Consider the following 24252-nt stretch of genomic DNA (forward strand, 5'->3'; position numbering starts at 1 on the left):
GACAAGGACCCTTAATCACATGCCAGCAGCCTTTATGGAAAGGGTTAAGGAGTGCCTCAAGGGGTTCTACATGATTGCGAAGAAGCAAAAGAAAGTCATGTACCTGCGAGAGCTGCGATCTGAGGCTGCAGTAATGCACTCTGATGCCTAGATTCATGAGCATCTGGAAGGCAGGCCTCCCCGAAAGGTCACAGTACCTTCATCCATGTTAAGTCCCATGATGCAGAGGGATTTTCGTCTACAGATCACCCCTGGCATTCAGACGGTTTCATATGATTCAGCTAGAGGTGATTTTTCCCCACTACAAACTGGACAACTGTGCTTAGTTCCCCAAAACTTGGAGCCAGGTCCATCGGTGGAGGAGGAAGCAATGATGGTGGTCACTCTCAGTGAGGTAGGCGACGTTGATGACTGCCGAACCATCGACACTGTGATACAAGAATAGACTGGGAAGGAAATGCCGTCTACTTGCGCGCCTTTGTCCCCCCAAAAATTTGTCTGCGGGCCTTCCTCTCCCACAGTTCTTGCTGAAACCACATCTACTGAAATGCAGGCCTGTTCTATAACAACTCCAGATCCTGTTGGGGGAGTGAAGGAACCCCAGGGTGAGATTTCACTGGAAGTTGAAACCGAGAAGTCCATTGACATCAGTCCAAATCGAGTAATTAAACCGCAAGGACCACCTACTCCAGTTTCAAACCTAGGAGCGAGGGAGTCCCCGGAACCCACAACCACAAAGGGGAGGAGTGGCACTCGGTCGGGGAATCCCAGACCAAGGTTCGATTCAACAGATTAAGTACAGCCGGCAAAACGGTCTCGCTTTGCTCACCGTGGCCCATACAAGGGAAAAACTTGCCCTGCAAAACATTGCCAGTTGGAGCTATTTCAAGCCCTTCGTCCTGGCTGGCGGCATGAGAATTGGGGGAGTCCTGGTATTCTGTGACCCACCAACATATCCAACTAAACTGCCTTCAAGACCAGGCTTTACATCGGTAGTGGGATTGCATCCAAAGAAGTTTCATATGTGGAATCCAGAGGTGGAAAGAAAACTTCTAAATCTCTATCTAGATGCCAGCGCAGGTGGGTTAGGGGAAATTGGTATTGACCGAACATGCCCCCCATCTGATTGGAAAAGGCAGGATGAGGTTTTCAAGAGCATCATGACCTTGGCCATGGTCAGAAAACCAGGAGTAATTCATGTAAGGGACACTGTTGATCGCCCACATGGTGAAGCTGCATTCTGTGACGCCCACATATTGATGAAAGCCCAGTTGAACGCGATCCAGAAAATCCACCTGCATTGTTTTACTGGAACTTTAGCTACTGTGGAGTTGTTCAGGAGTACTTTTGAACATTGCTATTTTGGGATTACTGGGGCGGCGTCGATGTTTGACTGCGATCAAGAAGATGCGGTGCGAAGAATCCCAGAAAACAGGTTACTCATTGAAACTGATTCTCCGTACTTATGCCCTAATCCTGGATCCCGAGACAACACGCCAGCTTTTATAGGAGATGTGGCAAGGGAGGTGGCAAGGATAAAAGAAGTTTCTGTAGGCAGGATCTTGGAAATTACCTGCAAAAATGCGAAAGATCTTTATTCAATGTAGGAGGAGGGGTTAACAGAGCCTGAAGTCAGTGCTGGAGTTCCCTAACATTTGTTTGTTATTTGCCAATTGAATATTTGTGCAAACTGTGAAATTGTGAAAAATTAGTCACGAATCATAAAAATAATCATTTAAAAGGGGGGATAATGTGGCAGAAATGCCGTTTTGACTATACCAGATCTAGGTGAAGAGACGCATGCAATCAGAGACCAGAGGACGAGCAAGCGCCCGAGAGATAGAGAGATCATTCAGACTTCCGCCGTGCTCCATGCAAGATACCTGCAGAAGCTGTGTGCTGAAGTACATCACCTTGAGTCCTGTGGGGCTTATGTAAGTAGTAGTTCTTACAACAATTTTATATACTGTTGTCGTCACTCAATTTACTGCCTGTCGCAAATTGACTTGTCATTTAAAATAAGTTATAGCACACGATTTCATTGAACATCAACCAAATAACAACCTGTTAAACCCTATGGTACTACATATTAAAATGTACTTGTTGTAAAAAGACATGCGGTTCCAGTATTTTAACGAATATTGTCAGCTTGTAGATAGCACATAGAAAGTACATTTAACATGCCCGTTAGTCTAACCTGTCGTCGGAGGCACACGTGGCGCATACGGTCATGCTCTCGCAAGCGCACCTGTCCAGCTTAGTGGACTTCCGGCCGCGCATCTTCCCGCACAGGATACAGCTGTTCGCGTCCTGATTCAACCGGAACGGCTGCAACGGGAGACATTGACTAATAAATTAAGCAACACCGTTTAATTTGTAATTTTTCATCGATGTTCATCTTATCCCATTTACGATCTTTTAATAGAAATCAAATTTATACTAAATGTGCTTACATGACTAAAATAATTCTTAAGGGCCTTCCACAGTGCAAAAATTGTTCGAAGGACCAAAACAAAAAATAAATGTTGTTTTTTACTTGGTTTAGAGGCTTAATATTTCAAGCATGAATCATGTGTAGCTGTAATCAGAAGTAAAGCAAATATTTAGAAATAACATTTTATCAGATTTCCAATTTAAAAAGCATTTACATTTTCCCGGAAATGTCTTTATACAAAATGATTTTTTTTTTTTTTTAACAAAAAAAGTAGTTATATAGTCGACAGACCGAAAATTGCAAATGTTTTTAATAAAGAATCTGGTCAAATGTTTGTTTAGCCCCCGAAAAGTTTGTGCAAAACTAAACATAACATGAACTTTTAAAAACGTTCTTTTTTTGGCCTTTCCCACACACCTTTGCACTTTGTACGGGCCTTAAAAGCTAGCTCCACCGGTATTCTAGTAAGCACTTTTTGTAACAAATACCTTTATTTTGTAACTTTTCCCTTAATGGGAAGCTACCAGAGGTGGCCATTACCTTAAGGTACAGCATGTATATGTCGTATATGATGATGGATGTGATAGCAATGACCTCCGATGACCCGGTGGAGACGACGGCCATCACCACCATGGCGATCACCATAAGCTCCCCAGCCTTCCCGAACAGGCTCGCTGCCACGGCCGGCGTCACCAGGGCTGAAAATGGGACAGCCGGATATAAGTTTAAGGTAACCTGGTGAAGACGACGGCCATCACCACCATGGCGACACTAAAAGTTCACAAGCCTTCCCGAACATGCTCGCCGCCACCGCCGGCGTCACCAGGGCTGATGATGGGAAGTCGGAAATAAGTTTAATGTCACCTAGGCCACTACTTTTATATAAATTGGTCTACAAAACCGGCGGGTCTAATTTTCCGAAAAGTACAAAAATAAAATAAAAATGAATTTCACTAATTTTTCAAAATTATTTTTACGACCGTATTGACTTTGGTGCGAAACGAAAGAAAAACGCACAGATAAGAATACGAATGCAGTAGATCTCGACTGGTTTGTTGTTCCGTGGCCGTATTTGCCAATTTATAGTGATAGCATGTGAGCCAGTCAACTGTTATGGCAGCGCCGATTGCAATGGCGGAATTGACGATAGCAGTCATTCTTTGTATGAAATAATTAATTAAAATATGCAGGAGTTGTTAAAATAACAATAGCAATAAACATTGGCAAATTTAACAGCCGACACAAACAATAACTGTCACGTGATTGTTGTTATTCCCCGCCAATTTAGGTCATAAAAATATTGTTGTTTATAGATAAAAATAAAATTGTCAGCGGCTGCCATCGAATTAGTAGACACAAATATCTGTAAATTATGTAAAAGTTAAGTCACATGCTAGATTTATTATTTTGTTATGTGATTTTTATGTACTGATGTGGTAATTTGCTGCAAGATTTGAATTTGAAATGGATTTGGTGAACATCCCATGGTAAATATCCCGGTCCGAAAATATCCGAACTTAGCATGGATCGGGTTACACATAACTAGGACCCACCATGGTAAAGGTTATTAAAACTCAAATCTAGGTCTAGTTTGGTTTTTAGTTTTTCAGGAATTGCTTTCACAATGTTAAAGCTCAAATGTCTTCATAAAATGTTAATTTCTTATTTACAAAATTGGTAATTATTTCACGTTATTGGCATTTTCCAATATTGAAATAACTGAAACAATATTTAGAACATATTATGTATTGTTTTAATACAGTGCAATTTTTTGTATTTTAATGCGTAAAATTGCCTTCTCTTTTTTTCAATTTAATATTGTTCAGTTTAGTGTTCTGCATTCACTTTTGCTTTAGCATACCCTTGAAGCTTAACAAATGTCTTGCTGAGTGATATTCAATGTATCTTTGATAAAAAGTGTAGTTTATACATGTAAACATGTTTTATAGTCAATTTCATTGATGATTTATATGCACAGTATGTAAGATTTAAACTGTGTGTTTAATTAGAACTTTGAAACTTTGAGTGTATTAAAACATGCATTAATAGCAGTTTAAAAATTTAAAATGTCATGTAAATGATATAAATTTTCAATGTTTTTATGTTGTTCTCTGATTTTTACCCTTTAAGAGTATGTTTTGTGACTTTTTTTCTTTTCTTTTTTTTCTTTTTTTTCGACCGCCCGGTGGACATTTTCCCCAAAAATTCTTGTAAACCAAAAAATAAAAAAGGAGTGGCCCTAGTGGAGAAGACGGACATCAACTCCCGACTTTCCCAGTCTCTAGGGCTACGAGGAAAAGGGAACATTTGAACGTTACATACACGGTAACTTATCATTTTGCAAAATTTTATTTAACCCATAATACCATTATATATGTAAGTACTGGCCAGCTGGATCTAGTTTCTAAATATGTATATCAACCATTTCAATTTTTCGAGAACCCAATGATGCCCTTTACCCTTATCAATGTCCTGGTCGGAGAGGAGCGGTAGGTCCTGCTGCACGCTCAGGGCGACGTAAGCGAGACCCATAGTGGTTGCCATGGCGAAAGGGATACAGAACCACACGAGCCCGCCTGCCAGGAACCCGACTACGCCCTGTCGAGGCTTGGCCGCAACCGAGCTTTGCCAATACGCCTGATCCACGAAACATGCATTGAAACAACCTGGCAGCAAAAAAAGGACAAATTTAATGATATGATATTATATGATAATTATGTTTACATAATAAACAAATGCTAGCCACAAACCGCTAGCACGCCCAATGAAATGAGTGTTTTCGGTGCATGAAACTACATGAGTTTTCAATTTCAGTACAGTTTATACAATTTACCTCATGTGGATAAAGCTCGAATTCATAATTACGTCCTTGACTAAAACCAAGGCCATTGACATGTAACGCAATGTCGATGTACACAGTATAATAACAACGAGATCATGTGTCTCCCTCGAGGTTACGTATTCCTTTCAGTGTCTTTAAAGAATGATCTGAACTAATGAGAATAAAAACAAACTCTATAAATGAGCACGGAGCAGAATCGCTACATACTGGTAATGGTGATTAGCCCGAACATAAATCCCCCGGAGGACTTGAGAGTGAAGTAGCTCTTGTCCTCGTTCCCTTCCGGTCCCTGGATACACGACAACAGACTGTACACCGAGTCAGACGAACCTGGATGGGAAATAAAAGTTGTAAAACGTTTTATTTGACCTTCCAATGACGCAAATAATGTCGATGTGTTGTTACATATATGGAGGTGACCCTGCCCCTGCCCCCTTTTGTACTCTAGATTCAGGGCCTATTCAGGCAGAGCTCGGGACTTTTTGTGTAGTTGTACAATTGTTTAAAAAAGATATTATAAATATGCTTCAAGTATTTATCGGAATGATGCAGTTAGAAAAATCTTGATATCTCTACTTCTCTAAATATTATTGCGAGGTCATGACTTTAGGCCCTTCATAAAACCCTTGGGGTTATTTTTACTACATATTAAATATACGATACAAAGTTAAACAACTGCAACGTATATGAATAAACAAGTTCGGTGCTGGCCTATACAATGTGTTTAGTGGCTACATAGTGATGGAGCTGGCTTACAAATTGATGGAGATGGCTACATGGTGGTGGAGCTGGCTACAGAGTGGTGGAACATGCTACAGGGTGATGGAGCTGGCTTACAAATTGATGGAGATGGCTACAGGGTGATGGAACTGGCTACAGAGTGGTGGAACATGCTACAGGGTGATGGATATGGCTACATGGTGGTGGAGCTGGCTACAGAGTGGTGGAACTGGCTACAGGGTGGTGGAGCTAGCTATATGGTGATGGAACTGGCTTACAAAGTGATGGAGCTGGCTACAGAGTGGTAGAACATGCTACAGGGGGATGGATCTGGTTGCAGAGTGGTGGAACTGGCTACAGGGTGGTGGAGCTAGCTACATGGTGATGGAACTGGCTTACAGAGTGATGGAGCTGGCTACAGAGTGGTAGAACATGCTACAGGGGGATGGATCTGGCTACAGAGTGGTGGAACTGGCTACAGGGTGGTGTAGCTAGCTACGTGGTGATGTAACTGGCTACAGAGTGGTGGAACTGGTTACAGGGTGGTGGAACCGGCTACAGAGTGGTGGAACTGGCTACATAGTGCTGGAGCTTGCTATAGGGTGATGGAACTGGTTACAGAGTGATGGAACTGGTTACAGAGTGATGGAACTGGTTACAGAGTCATGGAGCTGACTGCAGGGTGATGGAACTGGCTACAGAGTGATGGAGCTAGCTACATAGTGATGGAACTGGCTACAGAGTGGTAGAACATGCTACAGGGTGATGGAACGGGCTACATAGTAATGAACTGACTACAGAGAAATGAACTGGCTACAAAGCAATGGAGCTGGATACAGGGTGATTGAACGGGCTACAGAGTCATGGAGCTGGATACAGGGTGATTAAACGGGCTACAGAGTCATGGAGCTGGATACAGGGTGATTAAACGGGCTACAGAGTAATGGAGCTGGATACAGGGTGACTGAACGGGCAACAGAGTCATGGAGCTAGCTACAAGGTGATTGAACAGGCTACTGAGTAATAGAGCTGGATACATGGTGATTGAACGGGCTACAGAGTCATGGAGCTGGATACAGGGTGATTGAACGGGCAACAGAGTCATGGAACTGGATACAGGGTGATTAAACGGGCTACAGAGTAATGGAGCTGGATACAGGGTGACTGAACGTGCAACAGAGTCATGGAGCTGGCTACAGGGTGATTGAACAGGCTACTGAGTAATGGAGCTGGATACATGGTGATTGAACGGGCTACAGAGTCATGGAGCTGGATACAGGGTGATTGAACGGGCAACAGAGTCATGGAGCTGGATACAGGGTGATTGAACGGGCTACAGAGTAATGGAGCTGGATACAGGGTGATTGAACGGGCTACAGAGTCATGGAGCTGGATACAGGGTGATTGAACAGGCTACAGAGTAATGGAGCTGGATACAGGGTGATTGAACAGGCTACAGAGTAATGGAGCTGGATACAGGGTGATTGAACGGGCTACAGAGTCATGGAGCTGGATACAGGGTGATTGAACAGGCTACAGAGCAATGGAGCTGGATACAGGGTGATTGAACAGGCTACAGAGAAATGGAGCCAGCTACAGGGTGATTGAACAGGCTACAGAGTCATGGAGCTGGCTACAGGGTGACTGAACGGGCAACAGAGTCATGGAGCTGGATACAGGGTGATTGAACGGGCTACAGAGTAATGGAGCTGGATACAGGGTGATTGAACGGGCTACAGAGTCATGGAGCTGGATACAGGGTGATTGAACGGGCTACAGAGTCATGGAGCTGGATACAGGGTGATTGAACAGGCTACAGAGCAATGGAGCTGGATACAGGGTGATTGAACGGGCTACAGAGAAATGGAGCTGGATACAGGGTGATTGAACGGGCTACAGAGTCATGGAGCTGGATACAGGGTGATTGAACAGGCTACAGAGCAATGGAGCTGGATACAGGGTGATTGAACAGGCTACAGAGAAATGGAGCCAGCTACAGGGTGATTGAACAGGCTACAGAGTCATGGAGCTGGCTACAGGGTGATTGAACAGGCTACAGAGTAATGGAGCCAGCTACAGGGTGATTGAACAGGCTACAGAGTAATGGAGCTGGATACAGTGTGATTGAACGGGCTACAGAGTCATGGAGCTGGCTACAGGGTGATTGAACAGGCTACAGAGAAATGGAGCCAGCTACAGGGTGATTGAACAGGCTACAGAGAAATGGAGCTGGCTACAGGGTGATTGAACGGGCTACAGAGTCATGGAGCTGGATACAGGGTGATTGAACAGGCTACAGAGAAATGGAGCTGACTACATGGTGAATGAACAGGCTACAGAGTAATGGAGCCAGCTACAGGGTGATTGAACAGGCTACAGAGTAATGGAGCTGGATACAGGGTGATTGAACGGGCTACAGAGTCATGGAGCTGGCTACAGGGTGATTGAACAGGCTGCAGAGAAATGGAGCCAGCTACAGGGTGATTGAACAGGCTACAGAGAAATGGAGCTGGCTACAGGGTGATTGAACGGGCTACAGAGTCATGGAGCTGGATACAGGGTGATTGAACAGGCTACAGAGAAATGGAGCCAGCTACAGGGTGATTGAACAGGCTACAGAGTAATGGAGCTGGATACAGGGTGATTGAACAGGCTACAGAGAAATGGAGCTGGATACAGGGTGATTGAACGGGCTACAGAGAAATGGAGCTGGATACAGGGTGATTGAACGGGCTACAGAGTCATGGAGCTGGCTACAGGGTGATTGAACGGGCTACAGAGTAATGGAGCTGGATACAGGGTGATTGAACAGGCTACAGAGAAATGGAGCTGGATACAGGGTGATTGAACAGGCTACAGAGAAATGGAGCTGGATACAGGGTGATTGAACAGGCTACAGAGAAATGGAGCTGGATACAGGGTGATTGAACGGGCTACAGAGTCATGGAGCTGGATACAGGGTGATTGAACAGGCTACAGAGAAATGGAGCTGGATACAGGGTGATTGAACAGGCTACAGTGAAATGGAGCTGGATACAGGGTGATTGAACAGGCTACAGAGAAATGGAGCTGGCTACAGGGTGATTGAACAGGCTACAGAGAAATGGAGCCAGCTACAGGGTAATTGAACAGGCTACAGAGTCATGGAGCTGGCTACAGGGTGATTGAACAGGCTACAAAGAAATGGAGCCAGCTACAGGGTGATTGAACAGGCAACAGAGTCATGGAGCTGGCTACATGGTGATTGAACAGGCTACAGAGTCATGGAGCTGGATACAGGGTGATTGAACAGGCTACAGAGAAATGGAGCTTGCTACAGGGTGATTGAACAGGCTACAGAGCAATGGAGCTGGATACAGGGTGATTGAACAGGCTACAGAGAAATGGAGCCAGCTACAGGGTGATTGAACAGGCTACAGAGTCATGGAGCTGGCTACAGGGTGATTGAACAGGCTACAGAGTAATGGAGCCAGCTACAGGGTGATTGAACAGGCTACAGAGTAATGGAGCTGGATACAGTGTGATTGAACGGGCTACAGAGTCATGGAGCTGGCTACAGGGTGATTGAACAGGCTACAGAGAAATGGAGCCAGCTACAGGGTGATTGAACAGGCTACAGAGAAATGGAGCTGGCTACAGGGTGATTGAACGGGCTACAGAGTCATGGAGCTGGCTACAGGGTGATTGAACAGGCTACAGAGAAATGGAGCTGACTACATGGTGATTGAACAGGCTACAGAGTAATGGAGCCAGCTACAGGGTGATTGAACAGGCTACAGAGTAATGGAGCTGGATACAGGGTGATTGAACGGGCTACAGAGTCATGGAGCTGGCTACAGGGTGATTGAACAGGCTGCAGAGAAATGGAGCCAGCTACAGGGTGATTGAACAGGCTACAGAGAAATGGAGCTGGCTACAGGGTGATTGAACGGGCTACAGAGTCATGGAGCTGGATACAGGGTGATTGAACAGGCTACAGAGAAATGGAGCCAGCTACAGGGTGATCGAACAGGCTACAGAGTAATGGAGCTGGATACAGGGTGATTGTACAGGCTACAGAGAAATGGAGCCAGCTACAGGGTGATTGAACGGACTACAGAATGATAAGACTGGCTACATTTTGATCTAACTGGCTTCTCATTCAGTATGTTTGGTAACAAGCTTCATACAAGTACAATTGTGGCTATCATTACCATTAGTTGTAGTTCAAAAGCTATGACAAAACTCTGACATAAAGTTTATTCAAACAATCCGAATCTGCATAACATTCATGTACTATGGCGTTTTTCAAATAATATACTATTCTAGTACACCTTGGAGGCAAACAAAATTTTCTCAACTAAGAAAATAAAATAAACATAATTTTAAAAACGACCCTAAAATTATTTTGAATATGTACCGGTATGTGTTAAAAAGAATTCAGGACACGGTTATAAATTGAACGCGTTACTTGATACAAAATTTATGGTCGGCAGGTGTGCAGGTACATCATTCAGGTATGGCATGAAAAATAGTTGGCAGCATGGGGCAGGCTTTTTATAAGGATATTCGATAGTCCGCACCGCGGCAGAGCTTATTAAATAGCAGTAAATACAACAGTCCCACCATACCGAGAGGCCCAGTCCCGGTTTCTCCAGAGTCGTACACCTTGATGACGAAGGTGAGCATAGTGACGCAGATAATGGCGGTGTTGAAGAACGAAACGTAGAACGTGGCTCCCAGGCCCCCAATCAGTGTGTACGTCCCCACGGCGAACGTGGTCAGCATAGCGGCGTACTCAACCGACATGTCCTTGGTCAGCGTCGACAGGATGGTAGACGCCCCTGAAAAATGTGGGTGGGAGAATACAAGCGTGGGTGGGTATGGGCGTCCCTGATTGTTTAACTATACTCGGGTTTTGACCATAAATAGTAAATGATATTTAAAAGGCAGACCTATTCATGAAAGCTGTGTTTCTTATACAATAGCACTATGTGCAAAAATAGGAGCATGGACATAAGGAAATATGTCAATTAATTACTCCTTTAGTAATATTGGTCATCACAGGATTCTGTGGTGCAATCAGCCAAGGAGATACTTCCTAGCTTTTGTAAGTAATCGACATCCAAATGAGGACCATATCTTATATAATGGTAAATTACCGAGCATGCAGTTGACGATCACAATAAGGTTAGTGAGGAGGGCGTAGAAGACGAACACTTTGTGGGTTGCGGCCCCGAAGCGCGCCTTGATCACCTGGAGGAACGTCTTGGCGCCCGGTGCCCGCGTCTTCAGCTTCACTGAGACGATTGAAAACAGGAGGATCTGGATGGTGGCGCCCGCCGCGTACCAATAGGGGCCGCTGATGCCGAACTGTAAAACAATCGAGCGGAATAACGGATATTACTTAGTGAAATATAATGCCATTGAAAAAGAAAAAGAGAAAAAGAAAATGTCGGAGAAACAATTAGTGCAATGTTGACCAAAATAAATAGTGTGATCCGGTGATATATCTATCAATGGTGGCGGGCGGTGTCGGAGAGTAACAGCAGGGTCTATGAGCGTGGTCAACGCACAAAAACATTTATGAAATAATAAAATATATCTACGGCTTGGCGTACCTGAGTAGCGGTGACGGGCGAGTACAGAAGAGCGGACGCCCACGTCCACTGGGAGACGATGGTGGTCGCCGTCAGTCCAACGCTTACCTTTCCGCCAGCGTCAAACGCCGTGTCCAATGTATTCTGAAAAATAAAAATAATAATACATCTGTACAACAATATGATCAATGCGAACATATCACTTGTCCTCATGGAATATCAATTTGCATTATTTCTTATTGAATTCGCATGATTTATTTTGTATCCGGTGTGCCTACTTTCGAAAAGTCCATCAAAATATGATATCAAAGACACGATGTTAAGTAATTACATCTTCCTTTTATTTTAATTTCATTAGAACAGTTGTTCTCCAAGGCATACAAGGTATTATGCATGCACATTGCAGATAATGGGAGCATTTTCCTATTAGTTTCAATTTAGTTAATACCCATATCATTTCATCTACCTTTAAATCACTTGTGATTAGAATACTAAGTACAGACATGAAAGCGACTGGAACTAAATTGATTGAAACTTGATTTATAATTGTTATTATCTAAAAAAAAACATCTAGATAATGCAGAATCAGGTTTTTGCCATTATGTTGAATAGAGTATCAAAATGTGAAATGTATATGTAGTTTTATGTAAAGGTTAATCTAGTTTAATGTGGTGAGAGCCAGCGCAGCTTGGTGACTGCATTAACATTAAAGTGACTAGACACCAGATGGTCCTCAAAACAAACCTAGCATTGTTAAAACGAGCTAATATGAGGCCGATAATAAATACATTATTAATATAATATTTTGCCGCTTTCTCGGCTGAGTTTACCCGTTCAAAAATTGCGCATAATAGTTTGAGAGTTCATGGTGTGAAAATTTAGCATGAGAATGTCACGTGATTAGTACAGGTACATATACGGACGCTATTTTTAAATGTACTGGTAATTACGTGGATGAAAGCTCAAGCAAATTTCAAATTTGAAAATTACGCAAAAACTACGAAGGATACATGTGTAGAAAGCGCTATGATGCATCAGTAAGTAAATATTCAGTTAGTAAGATTCAATGCATAACGATATCAATTTAATGTAAGTTGATGACAATTTTTCATTCAACGGTATCATCTGGTGTCTAGTCCCTTTTATGTCAACCGAAGCTTTAACCGAGGTTTGCATTAACGTTTCGAGGGCTAACAGTATGTGCTATCACCCTCTATATCGAGCAAGGATTGTGTAGACTGGTTACGTTTGCAAATATGCAAGGAGTCAACAATGTTATAATTTATCAACTATGAAGTGAATAATACATCGAAAACAACCTCGGATGTATGCCAGTGCATCAGTAGAAGTAGTTCGTATATTTCAAATAATAATATTAATAACTTGTGGCGTTTCAACGTGTATTTTGTATTACTAAGTTTAAATTGATTGCCAGTGATGTGTATTTTTGCATAAATAATTAAGATTCCTTAGAGGAAAGTCATTAAGTTTAATTGCTTAATTGAAATTACCACGCGATCTACTTGCAGCGTAATTAAATGTTAATTTATGACCATGTGAAACGTCCAAAAACAACCGATGATGAAAGTTTCGGTGGAAAATTGCCGAGGTGTTTCGAATGACATCAAATAACAAGTTCTTAATCAGTTCACAGTCAGGTTCTTTTTTGTCACAAGGAAATAGTTCAAAAGTTTATCTTCTGCTCTATTGAAAATTCCAAGTGACTATTTTCAGACGCACGCGAGGGTAACATAAATAGTACCACCAAGGGAAAAGCGTAATGTCAGGGTAATAGTACGGATTGGCTAATGTCGTGTGTATGAGAATTTATCATGAGCAGGTCACGTGAGGTATACTATTAAATGTTACGGCATAACAATAGGATGTAGATACGAAAGTAATAAGTAAGACAGTATTAAAATGAGAGTTTGGGACTCCGTTTCCCATACCCAGGTATTCCACGTCCGTGGAGATTTTCAAGCGGCGCATCGAACCAGAAACAACAGACCTACACTACTAAAGTACTAAATGTAAAACTTCATCTTGAATTAACTGTAAATATATAAACCCATATTTAACGAACTATCTTTTTTTCGACCCACTGAGTTAGCGGGGTTAAATCATTTCATCATTACATTACATTATATGAGCATTAAATATTAAAAAAAAAATATTAATGGTGATGATCTGAAACAGTACGTTTAATATCACTTTTTTCAGTAACGGATTTACAGGTTATGAAAGTTATTTCAACAGAGATTTTCTGTTAGAGTCAGGCTATAATGGGTTAAGCTTAAATGATGTTCTCCGCTTTTTATACAGTTTACTGTTTTGTACAGTTTATTGTAGTTTCTATAAGGCCATGCAAACAGATACCAAGTGGTGAAATCACATGGTAAATGACATGTGTCAACGTGTGACTTTCTCTTTCAAATTATGTTGGAAAATTTATTGTTCTTTTTTTTTTTTGGTTACATCTTATTTTTCTATGATATTTGCTTTCATAATTTCCTACAAAGACTTTTGTCAGTCATTCTAATTGCAATTGAGTGTTTTGACATTTCTGATAAGATTTTACTGCTTCCTCTTCTTAATTATTATCAGTGAATTATCTCAGATCATAATCATAAACCTTACTCTTTGAGACTTTGACACTTCTCAATTATCTCAGACTTAATCTAATTGTAAATTTTATTTTTGACAATAATTATTTTTGAGTGACACTTTCTAAAATCTTCGATCATTATCTTTTTATCACTTAATTCTGATTGGTAACTTCTACTCTTTAAGTTAGTATATAAGTATGTACATTTTTCATTTAGGGAGGAGAAATATATACATTAGAGATACATATAGACTAGGAACTTTGTACTTCTTCTTTTACTAAGGAAATATCTTTGAACTACTTTTTTGTGACTATATAATTAATTCACTTACTTTCATAACTTTATATATCACATGGACTATTGAATGTTTCTTGTTGAATAAGTCTTTGGATTTATCTTTGTTAACTATTCAACTTAAATGTGGAATTAATAAAGAACCAACTTTTAAACATCTTAATTGGACTTCAGTTGTTAATCAAAGTGAACCATTAAAAGTGATCTGAACTTAAACGGTAACTCGCAGTTGTGCCAGCTAATTCCCCAAATTAATGGCCAACTGCACGTGCCCCTTAGACAGTGTGGCTCGGGCTCGGTGACCACCCCTACTATACCGGAGTGTATATACTGGCCCGTTCCCGACGCTGCACGACTTAACTGGGGTGCGCGGTGCCATATGTAACAAATCAAATACAGGTATGACAGCGTCAAGGGAGGCATATTAATCTGAAGATAATAGCATTGCATTAAACAGTAATCATATGACCTTTGGATACGTGTACTGATGTGCATCAATGATTTAATTTTTTGAAGCAAATTTTAAATTTCTGAACATAAAACAGTTTTCTGATTACATTAAGGCTTTGAACACTTAAGTTGGTACAATAGTGTATTTTTATGTTTGTGCGTCTCAATCCCGCGTTATAACATTTGTATTCAAGAATATAATGAAATTCAATTTTCTAAGCGCCAAAAATATAATTGATATTTCATTGACATGAACATCTGTATGTTTCTCCCATTTATATGTTTAAAAACAAAGTATATGTGATGAAATTCATAACTGAATAAGATATGTTCTATATTTGCAATACCCAAGTAAGGTTGAATACAATGTTAATGATCGGATGTGCATTTTCCCCAGTTCACCACAAACAAAAGCATTTTACGTTTTGTTAATTAACATTTGTTTTGTTTTTTATTTCATAGAAATTACAAACATCATCTGCAGATAAAATCAGAAACAGCTCTAACAAACCACTATCAAAACCATCATGGCCGTTCATGATCAAACTTCCTTCGAACTCATTTCAAATAATTATACATTACAACTAAATTCGGCACTGACAGTATTAATATTTTGGTATTCTTAATTTAACTTGCATATTCACATTTATAACAATATCATATGTTTTATCTCTCAAACTTAATTTAATAAGATTATACAGCAATGTGTATTTTTCAGTGTAAAAAAAAAAAACATTGAAAAAAAAAGTGACAAATAATCTCTTTTTGCGGTTTGATGTATGTTATAAAAGACCAAAGACTACAAAATATAATAAAAGATATTCATTTTCCTGTCTAAATCCAGCCGGCTTCACCATGAAATATTTTTCTGCCCAATATGTAAAGCCCAAAATGTAAGTTAGGTTATAAATTGTCTTTTGAGTTTCTGGACTTTCCTTTAATAGGGCTCAATAAAGTTAAATTTGCCCAGATCTACGAACTATATCAACATATAACGGTGCTAACTGCTGAAAGTGTTCATAAATATTATAAAACAATGTGACTCTTAACAATAGAAACATCTGGCCCCTATATTAAAAAAATACTTTAGTAAAATCTCAATCTCAACTCATTTTCACACATAGAAGCATAGTTATATTAGAATCCTGTATGGTTTAGCGTATTTTCTCATAGAATGTGTTGGTGTTTATCATTGAACATTTTGTCAAAATTAAAAAAAACTTATTCTAAGCGAAAATTATACTTGAGAAATTGTTAAAACAAAAAAGAATAATACTCAATTACATTTTTGCTGTAGAATATCTTTTCTTTGCAATCTTGACCAAAGTTTTTAATCAACATATTCTATGAGAGATTGGGCGTTTATAAAGTGCAAACACACACACACGCACGCACGCACGCACGCACGCACACACATTAATGTTACATGTATGACTTATTTTCGTGTTATTGGAGCCTGTACCAATTGTTACAAACACTGCTGCCTCATGTTTGAGTTAAGACTCGGGGCTAAAAACTGCAAATCTAAATTTCATTGTAACGTTCATTCGTTATATTCGCAGGTTATATTTTAATATATTATACCTTTCAAAATGTGTCCCTTCTTTATGTCTATAAATTCGATCGGTCCGTATATTACTTTTTTAAATAAAGAAATAACAACAAGATATCATATCAGTTAATTGAGCATTCTTTGGAACGAAGTTATCCCTTCTGTGGATACTTTTCGCTATCGGACAGAAGGTAAGAAGCATTCAAGGGACCTCTCTTCTTGTGCAATACGGTCTGACTGGAAATGCTCGAATGTCTGAAAGACTTCGATGTCTTCAAAGAGGGCCAAACTTCAAACCCTTCCAATCATCGCCAACGAAATTATCAGAGATCAAAGCGCGCGTTCCCAATGGTTCAATTTTTTATCCCCTCTTGTATGTCGTGTACGTTATAACTAAATGCTAAGTTCAGGTTGCAGTCCAGGATACCCTCTCTATAATTAAGATTGAGACCTAGTCTACTTCAGATTTATATTTTGTTTAAGACTGAATGATGCACACAATATATTAAATTCAGTCCAATACCTGCACTAACAGAGAAAAAATCTTTTTTTGGCTGCACCAGAAGTAGGCTTTTCTCCAGTTTGATGCAACATGGATTCCTTGAAAAATTAAAGGAGCTCAACATCAAAGTGAGTAATTCTTACGAGAGACGTGACATTTATTTTTGCAATCAATTATTTTTAATTGAATTATAAGATTTTTCAGAATTGTTTGGTTTCATGTACGTCAAACGCTAGAAATGGCATTCATTTCAATTTGATGGGTTGCCTGTTTGCATTGATTGTCTAGAGAATTTAATTAGTAGCATATAACCCTATTGTATAACGGTATTTGTCAAACGGATAGATTCACATATCAATGCTGATGATAAAAGCCTTGTTCTCATAGTGGACCTACCAATGCGCCCAGAAATTTAATATTGGGTTGATTAATGGCTTGTGTCATTTTGAAATAACAATTCCTTTTTGCATTATACGGAGGCGCCATCCTGGCAGACATCCTGACAGACATCCTGGCAGACGGGCAAAACAATACGTTGTGTGATGTTATGAATCGCTATATTTACATGAGACACAAGAATGTTCATTGATCCCTTGAACTCATAATTTCCACCTTTCTTTTCTTTCTTTTTATCTACAACTCAAAATAGTTTTTTTAAATATGTAATTGCATTTGCTTCTTCCATTCAGTCTGTATAATTGTCTAATGTTTCTATAGTGAGTATTGATTTTGTTCTAAGTACCATGCCTTTAATGTATATATTATAGACACAAAGAGAGAAACGGTATTAGATTCCCCTATTATTCCTATCCCGGAATTAAATTGTGTTATTAAATTGACATGTTGTGTACTTTTCCTCAATAAAATATGTTTAAACCAAGAGGCCTAATTATTACAACCAGTATTTTGTTCCTTTCAGTATTCTTGCATATAAACACATTAGTCAGTTCTTGCACTGTAATAGTTTCTGCATACACATATTAATTAAGTTAATACATTTTTCATTGTAAAAGGGTTGTACATGGTTTATGACTAAGCCTCTTCCGCAATACAGAATAAGGTGGGGGGGGGGGTTCAGAGGCGGATCCAGGTTTAGATGTTTGAGGGGGCGTAACTAAGGGGGTAACCCTTTGGCTTGCGACCCACCTTCAGATTCGAAATTTATTTGAATAAGAGTGTTGGCAGGGGGGGGGGGGGTAATTGGGTACTCCCCCAAGAAAAAAATAACAATTTCTAGTCCAAAATAATGCATTTTGGGCGTTTTTTATTACATTGTTCCTCCTCCGTTGAAATAAAAAGCAAACTTTGTAAGGGGGAGGGGTGTAAATAAATAAATCTCTTTCTTTTAGGGTAAGGTAAATTTTAGGTAAAATAAGGTAAATAAAATATAGAGCAGTTAGGGGTTTGACCGCCTAGAAAAAAAACGTCTTGTTCAAAATTTTCATCCAAATCCGAACTTATAGTTGCATTAATTTTCTGTTTGTTTCAGTAATTCAAATTAAAAGTCTGTCCAAATAAATAGAAGATATCATAAATAGTTAGTATAGAAATGACCCACATATCATACACAGAAATGTTGTTAGTAGGTGATATAAGTGTTGTAGTTTTACCATAGCAGTTTTGCCATATAAAGTAATGTTTTAGATTTAAAAGAATCGTTTGACTAAAAAATAAGTCTACTTTTGATAACATCGGTATACACAAATGCTAGTTTAATACCACTAATAAATCAGTTGTCATTATCCTAGCAACATCTTTCTTATGTTGAGACATGTTACAGGTTAGCAGGATAATTTCTGGCTCTTCGGTCTATGGCGGATCCGTGGTCCAGTGGTAACACACTTCACTCTCAATCCAGGGGTCGCAGGTTCGATTTCCCGCCGCACTATTAAAAATATACGAATCATCTTCCGGGAGGGATGATAAATGGTGTCCACTGCACGGAGTAAAATGTTAAAATGTACTTGTTTCAAAACTTTGTCCATTGAATATAGAAGGTAGTCTGAGCGATGATTGGATTTGACTTATACGCGTTAAAGAACCAGGGTAGCTCTAAGCAGGGTAACATTCTGTTTTGTGCAAAAGGCGCCAAAAACCTATTTAGTAATATGACTAACAATCTTATCTGAACACTCGCCGAATGGGCCTTGACAAAATGCGAGTATAAATAAACTCATACTACCCGGCTCTTCGGTCGGGATCAAACCATAATGCCGTCGTAATAGGGTGTGACCAGACTTTTTAACAGTCCCATTTTTGCTCTGATTATGATCGAAAAGGATGGGTAAATCCCTCTTAGACTTGTAAATTAATATTTAAACTCTCCAAGCCATAATGTAGCCATAGTTTCTCCATTTCTGAAATCACGCTGATATAAATATGAAAATAAAACTCATGTCTCTCATGGCATTTAATGAACACTTTAAGTCGTAATGTCACACAGAGGGATCAATACAACCAACTGGATACTTGCCTATACCTTGTGTAAAGCAATCCTTTATAAACTAGAAAAACAAGGCTCTGCGGACTTCTAGCCTCACGCATTTTTTTGGTTGTCCATAAAGCGGTGATGATTTGAGTTGTGCTGAATATCTTGGTTCATGTACTGATTTGCGACTTGTTTACCGGAGGGAGCGTTATTATACCATGCCCTTCGGGGATCGGGATTACTCAAAGGCCTAGTTTAATCCATCTGTAAGTGACCCCCCCCCCCCTCCCTAACAAAACGTGTATTGTACACAACCTCTATGTATTGATCTTAATATAATTGCCTAATTGTTTATCAGATCTCCGATCTGAGTATCCTGCTGTGCAGTTTTGGAGGTTTTATTGTAGAAATGGACCCTAAACGGCCCTGAGCCAATAAACAAATAAACAGGAAATTGGCCCCTACTGTGACATCCGTGCAATTAGCAGGAGATGCACAGCAGGGGATTGTCATGCCAAACATTCCTTTAAGTAGGCCTTTAATGGCAGTGAACGTTGGTGAACTAGGCGATTCGTACTGCGGTGCTACGTGTTGTGATATATAAGAGGTTATGTGTCAAAAGAGGTAAAATAAAGGTTAAGTTAGCTAGACTGTTTTGTAAGGAAAGGCCCTTTGTGTGTTAGACTGCTTTAAGTGGCCCGTATATTTGTTAACTCAAATTTGCATTGAAACATGTCAATTTGCATCTCCATGGAACATGACGAAATTGTCAATCGTCCCCTGCAGTACTTCCAGTACTTTGATAATTTAAGGGTCCACCTCAGAGCTAAGTGGATTGAAGAGCCAAATGAAATTATCTTTAAGTCGAAATATCACGTTTAATGCATTTACTATGTTCAATACTTAGGGAGCATACATGGACAGTGTTGCCAATGTTCAACAACGGTCGCAACCATATAATAAAGGGTCTGAAACGGCACGAACAAGTGTATAAACAAGGGATTCTGATGCCGTTTTGGATCGGTAAGGATGTCAGATTTTATTATTTTTCTAAAAATCGAAAAAAGATAATGGTCGATGATACGGTGCTTATTAATGGATAATTTTGAAACAGCTGTGAACTAATTATGCTACTAATGACCACTTTACGCAATATTTCTCAACATAATGCTTAATATGTAACGTTTGAAATGTCGGCATAGCCTGTGTCCGATTGTCCGAAGTGTTGAACAAACAGAATGCACATGTATTGGTATTTGCTTGCTTAATGAGCGTAAGTCATAACAGCGATCTGCGTCCTTATTCGAGTCCAATACATCAAAACTATAGTTCTTTTGTTATAGTTGATAATTGTTCGTACCAATATGTTCAAATAATATAGGTGTGGCAATTATGTACAGAAATAACAACCATGTAACAGATAATTAACCATTCCCGTCGCAACATCAATGAGGATTCCAAAAAGGATTTAGCTGCATCACGACCGAATTCAACCTTCAGGAAAACAGTTTGCATACAGATTTAGAGCGGACGTATTGCTTACACTGCTTGTCTCGACCAGGAAGCTGCGTTCGACTCGGTATGGCACGGACCAACTTGGATAAACGGGGATCTGTGGAAATCTTCTGCGCATAATACGAACTCATGCAATGTCACATAATTTATCGAACTCAAAATTGTTCACTGAGTCATGATTTGAAGTTACACAGTTCAAATAAGTAAACATATAAATAAACAATTATTTTACGTCTTTATTTATGCTTTAATGCAAAAACACATGGTTTCTCTGGCTTGACCATCTTCTGACGCCCATCTCGTGTGATGATGCCCTCGTGCTGCGCATTCAGCATTTGCGTTGAAACCAACGCAAGAGTGTATCATCACTATATAGGTATATAAAACAATGATTTGATTTTTAAGTAATAAACATCTGAGCTTTTATTAATGTTGTGTTTTTTCTTTCTTTTAAATGTATTAATATGTGGCCACAAGTTCCCCAAGTTAAAAAGAGCCAAAATATCGATATTATTCTTTTTTTAGCTGTACATAAATCCTATGTTTTTTGTGTGTTTTGCTTTATCAGAAAAGACAATTGAGTTTAACATTATAATGGGTTAAAATTAAAACAGAACAAATTGGCATCAACCTTTATCATGCGCCTTTAAAGCACATAAACCTTATGTTCCGTCTTATGGTAAAGAAATGTCTTCCGACGGTATGGTTTGTACAAAGATACAAGTTTCGTTAACGAATACATTTTACTTGTAAACATTTTACAAGTTCAAAATAAAACCCAATGTATTTCCGGTATGTTGACTTGCCATTATCATAAAATATGCTTTTTAAAACATTATAGCTAGTACACAGTTGAGTCTCTGGAACTGCTTACCGCAGCGGCGGAGCAAGGCGGTGGCCCCAAAACGAAGTAATCGTTTTAAATTGATTACAAGACTGTGGTAATTACTCACTTACCTATAATGAACGAACAAACGACCGATATTTTATTCAATAAAAGGCCTTCAGCCCATAATACATGTTTCAATGCAAATCAAATATCACAAAATACATATATGTAACTAAATAAGAGTTGTGGTTCTTGGTTTACAAAATTAAGTAACATGAGTTTATGTACATAAAGTGCGGTATATTAAATATGGGTAAACATATTCAATCTTAAACACTTAAAAATAATTGATATTTATCTTCAATAACAAGAATGTCTTTGTACAATAAACAATTAATTCAAAAGCGATCATCTCTATCAATACTAAACAGTCGACCAATTCCAATATGCAGTTAATGTCTAGACGTTCTAAATCCAGCGAATGATTTTCGTACACGATAGTAGGGTATCTTTCAACATCGAATTAAGACTTAAAGCATTTAGAAGTATCACAACATGAGGAATAGTTCACATCATCAAGCCATTTTTGTCTACAACAATCACACGCCGGGTAATCATTGGAGCCATAACATTTTGTTATGTGTTGAAAATGCTCCAACGCTCTTAGAAAATATTTACAAAAGAAAGGCTGTACTTTTTCAATCTTATTACATTGATTAATTCCCCAAATTTCTGAGCCAAATATCAATATCAGAGAGACCATTGTATCAAAATGGTATTAAAAGAACTCATTATGGTTAAACCTACCAAATAACAGCTGATTTTTAATTGAAAAATACCTTTCCTTGCCTGAGCTTCTAATTAAGATTTAGCTGCAGACCAGGGTAATATTGGAGTAAACAATAAACCCATATATTTGTACATCAATGTAATTCTGACAATGTTACCATTAAGTGTCCAATTTTCATATTGCGCGTAGTGGGGCTCCATTTCTAAATACAACAATTTCAGTTTTATTCATATTGATATGCATCCCATATTCATTACAGAAGTCATAACAGGTATAGAACAGTATCCCACTGGACGTTTGAAAGGCCACACATAATATTAACACCGTTCCCAAAGATAGATGATTTCAATTAAACTTAGCGCGAAGTATTTGATTTCAAAGTGATTGGGTTTTTTCCCAAAGTCAAAATTGCACAACCAAAAGCAGACATTCCGGTGGTTTATCTATATATAACAAATGATTTAATCTTTATAAAAATATGACCTCTCAGAATATCAAATAACTAGAAAACTCGCAATGAATGTATTTAAGGATATAGATTTAAGAAAATATCTATACTACAGTATGCTCTCCTCAATCTTTATTTGGTGTATGTATTATTAACTTACAATTACCTTATGTGTTTAGGTGAACATTTTACAAAATCAAAAAAGTGTTGTTTATTGTGTTATTCTTTTTCATCATACACGTTTGTGAGAGCGGCCTAGTGGTATAAGTGTTCGCCTGTCACGCCAGAGGTTGTTTGTTCGAGCCGAACGAGGGAGATGTTCTCTTGATCTCCCCCAAAACACACAACTGTTGGTTTCTACAAGGAGTTATCAACATTAGCTTGCAACTGTTTTTCAAAATGTATATAACATAAATAAGATTAAACCAACTGAACTAGCACTATGGACACTGACCTTGTCCTTGTAGACCTTGGTCCGGATGAAGACAAACAGAATGGCGACGACCGCCGAGAACGCGCCGAAGCCAACCACGAGGAACAACGTCTCGGAAACCTCGACGGACGGCGAGATTCCCTGCCGTCCAGGTCGCCCGGCCCCTCTTGCAACAGAAGCGCACTCGCTGCTGTTTTTAAATATAAAACTGCTCATATTTTGATGTTATGTTCTCCGTAATCACATAATAGTTGTGATATAATAAGTTTTTATCATATTAAAATAAAGAACATAATTCCCTCTTAACGCCACAACTGACAACAGAACTCTGCTGATTACAGAGAAAATATTATCACTCGTAATACCGGTGATTATAAACCGGCGTTTCTATGCCAGGAAAATCCGAGTAATTGGAAATCGTATAAGCATTGCCTACAGCTACCAAGTTTAATACAATGCCAACACCATGAAAATCATCCATAACAAGTGAAATGGAAACGTAACACCCTCGGTAATTGGTACCTGTGTTGTAAATACTGTAATAGAGACGTTACAAAACCTTCTTTTACTGGTACGTGCGCATGTTTGGCTACATTTTGTTCATTACGTCATCTTGATGTGTGTACAGAGTGCACGTTTAGAATAACAGGGAATGTGATTTATGCGAGAATCAGCGAGCCTTTAAGTTCAAGTTTAAACTGAAATTTCACAACCGACTTTAAACCCACCTGCAAGTACATGTACCAATACACGTGTTGTTTCGCAACCTTTTTACTGTCAATGAATTTCAATTTGAATTGCCCTAGGCAAAGTTGTAAAAACGGTATATC

At 39.3% G+C, this 24252-nt stretch overlaps 1 protein-coding gene across 1 annotated transcript; it reads right to left on the bottom strand.

Annotated features, from left to right (window-relative positions):
* Positions 1–1784: 1784 nt before the first annotated feature.
* On the bottom strand, positions 1785–23638 carry LOC128236931 (uncharacterized). The gene is made up of 9 exons (XM_052952070.1): positions 23444–23638; positions 11597–11719; positions 11138–11348; positions 10607–10819; positions 5484–5606; positions 4894–5100; positions 2975–3132; positions 2198–2328; positions 1785–1929 (listed from the first exon to the last, which is right to left on the bottom strand). Exons 1-9 carry the CDS (start codon positions 23636–23638, stop codon positions 1785–1787), a joined length of 1506 nt encoding a protein of 501 aa, XP_052808030.1.
* Positions 23639–24252: the final 614 nt, after the last annotated feature.

This window comes from Mya arenaria, chromosome 6 (assembly GCF_026914265.1).
Source record: "Mya arenaria isolate MELC-2E11 chromosome 6, ASM2691426v1".
Classification (NCBI taxonomy): domain Eukaryota; kingdom Metazoa; phylum Mollusca; class Bivalvia; order Myida; family Myidae; genus Mya; species Mya arenaria.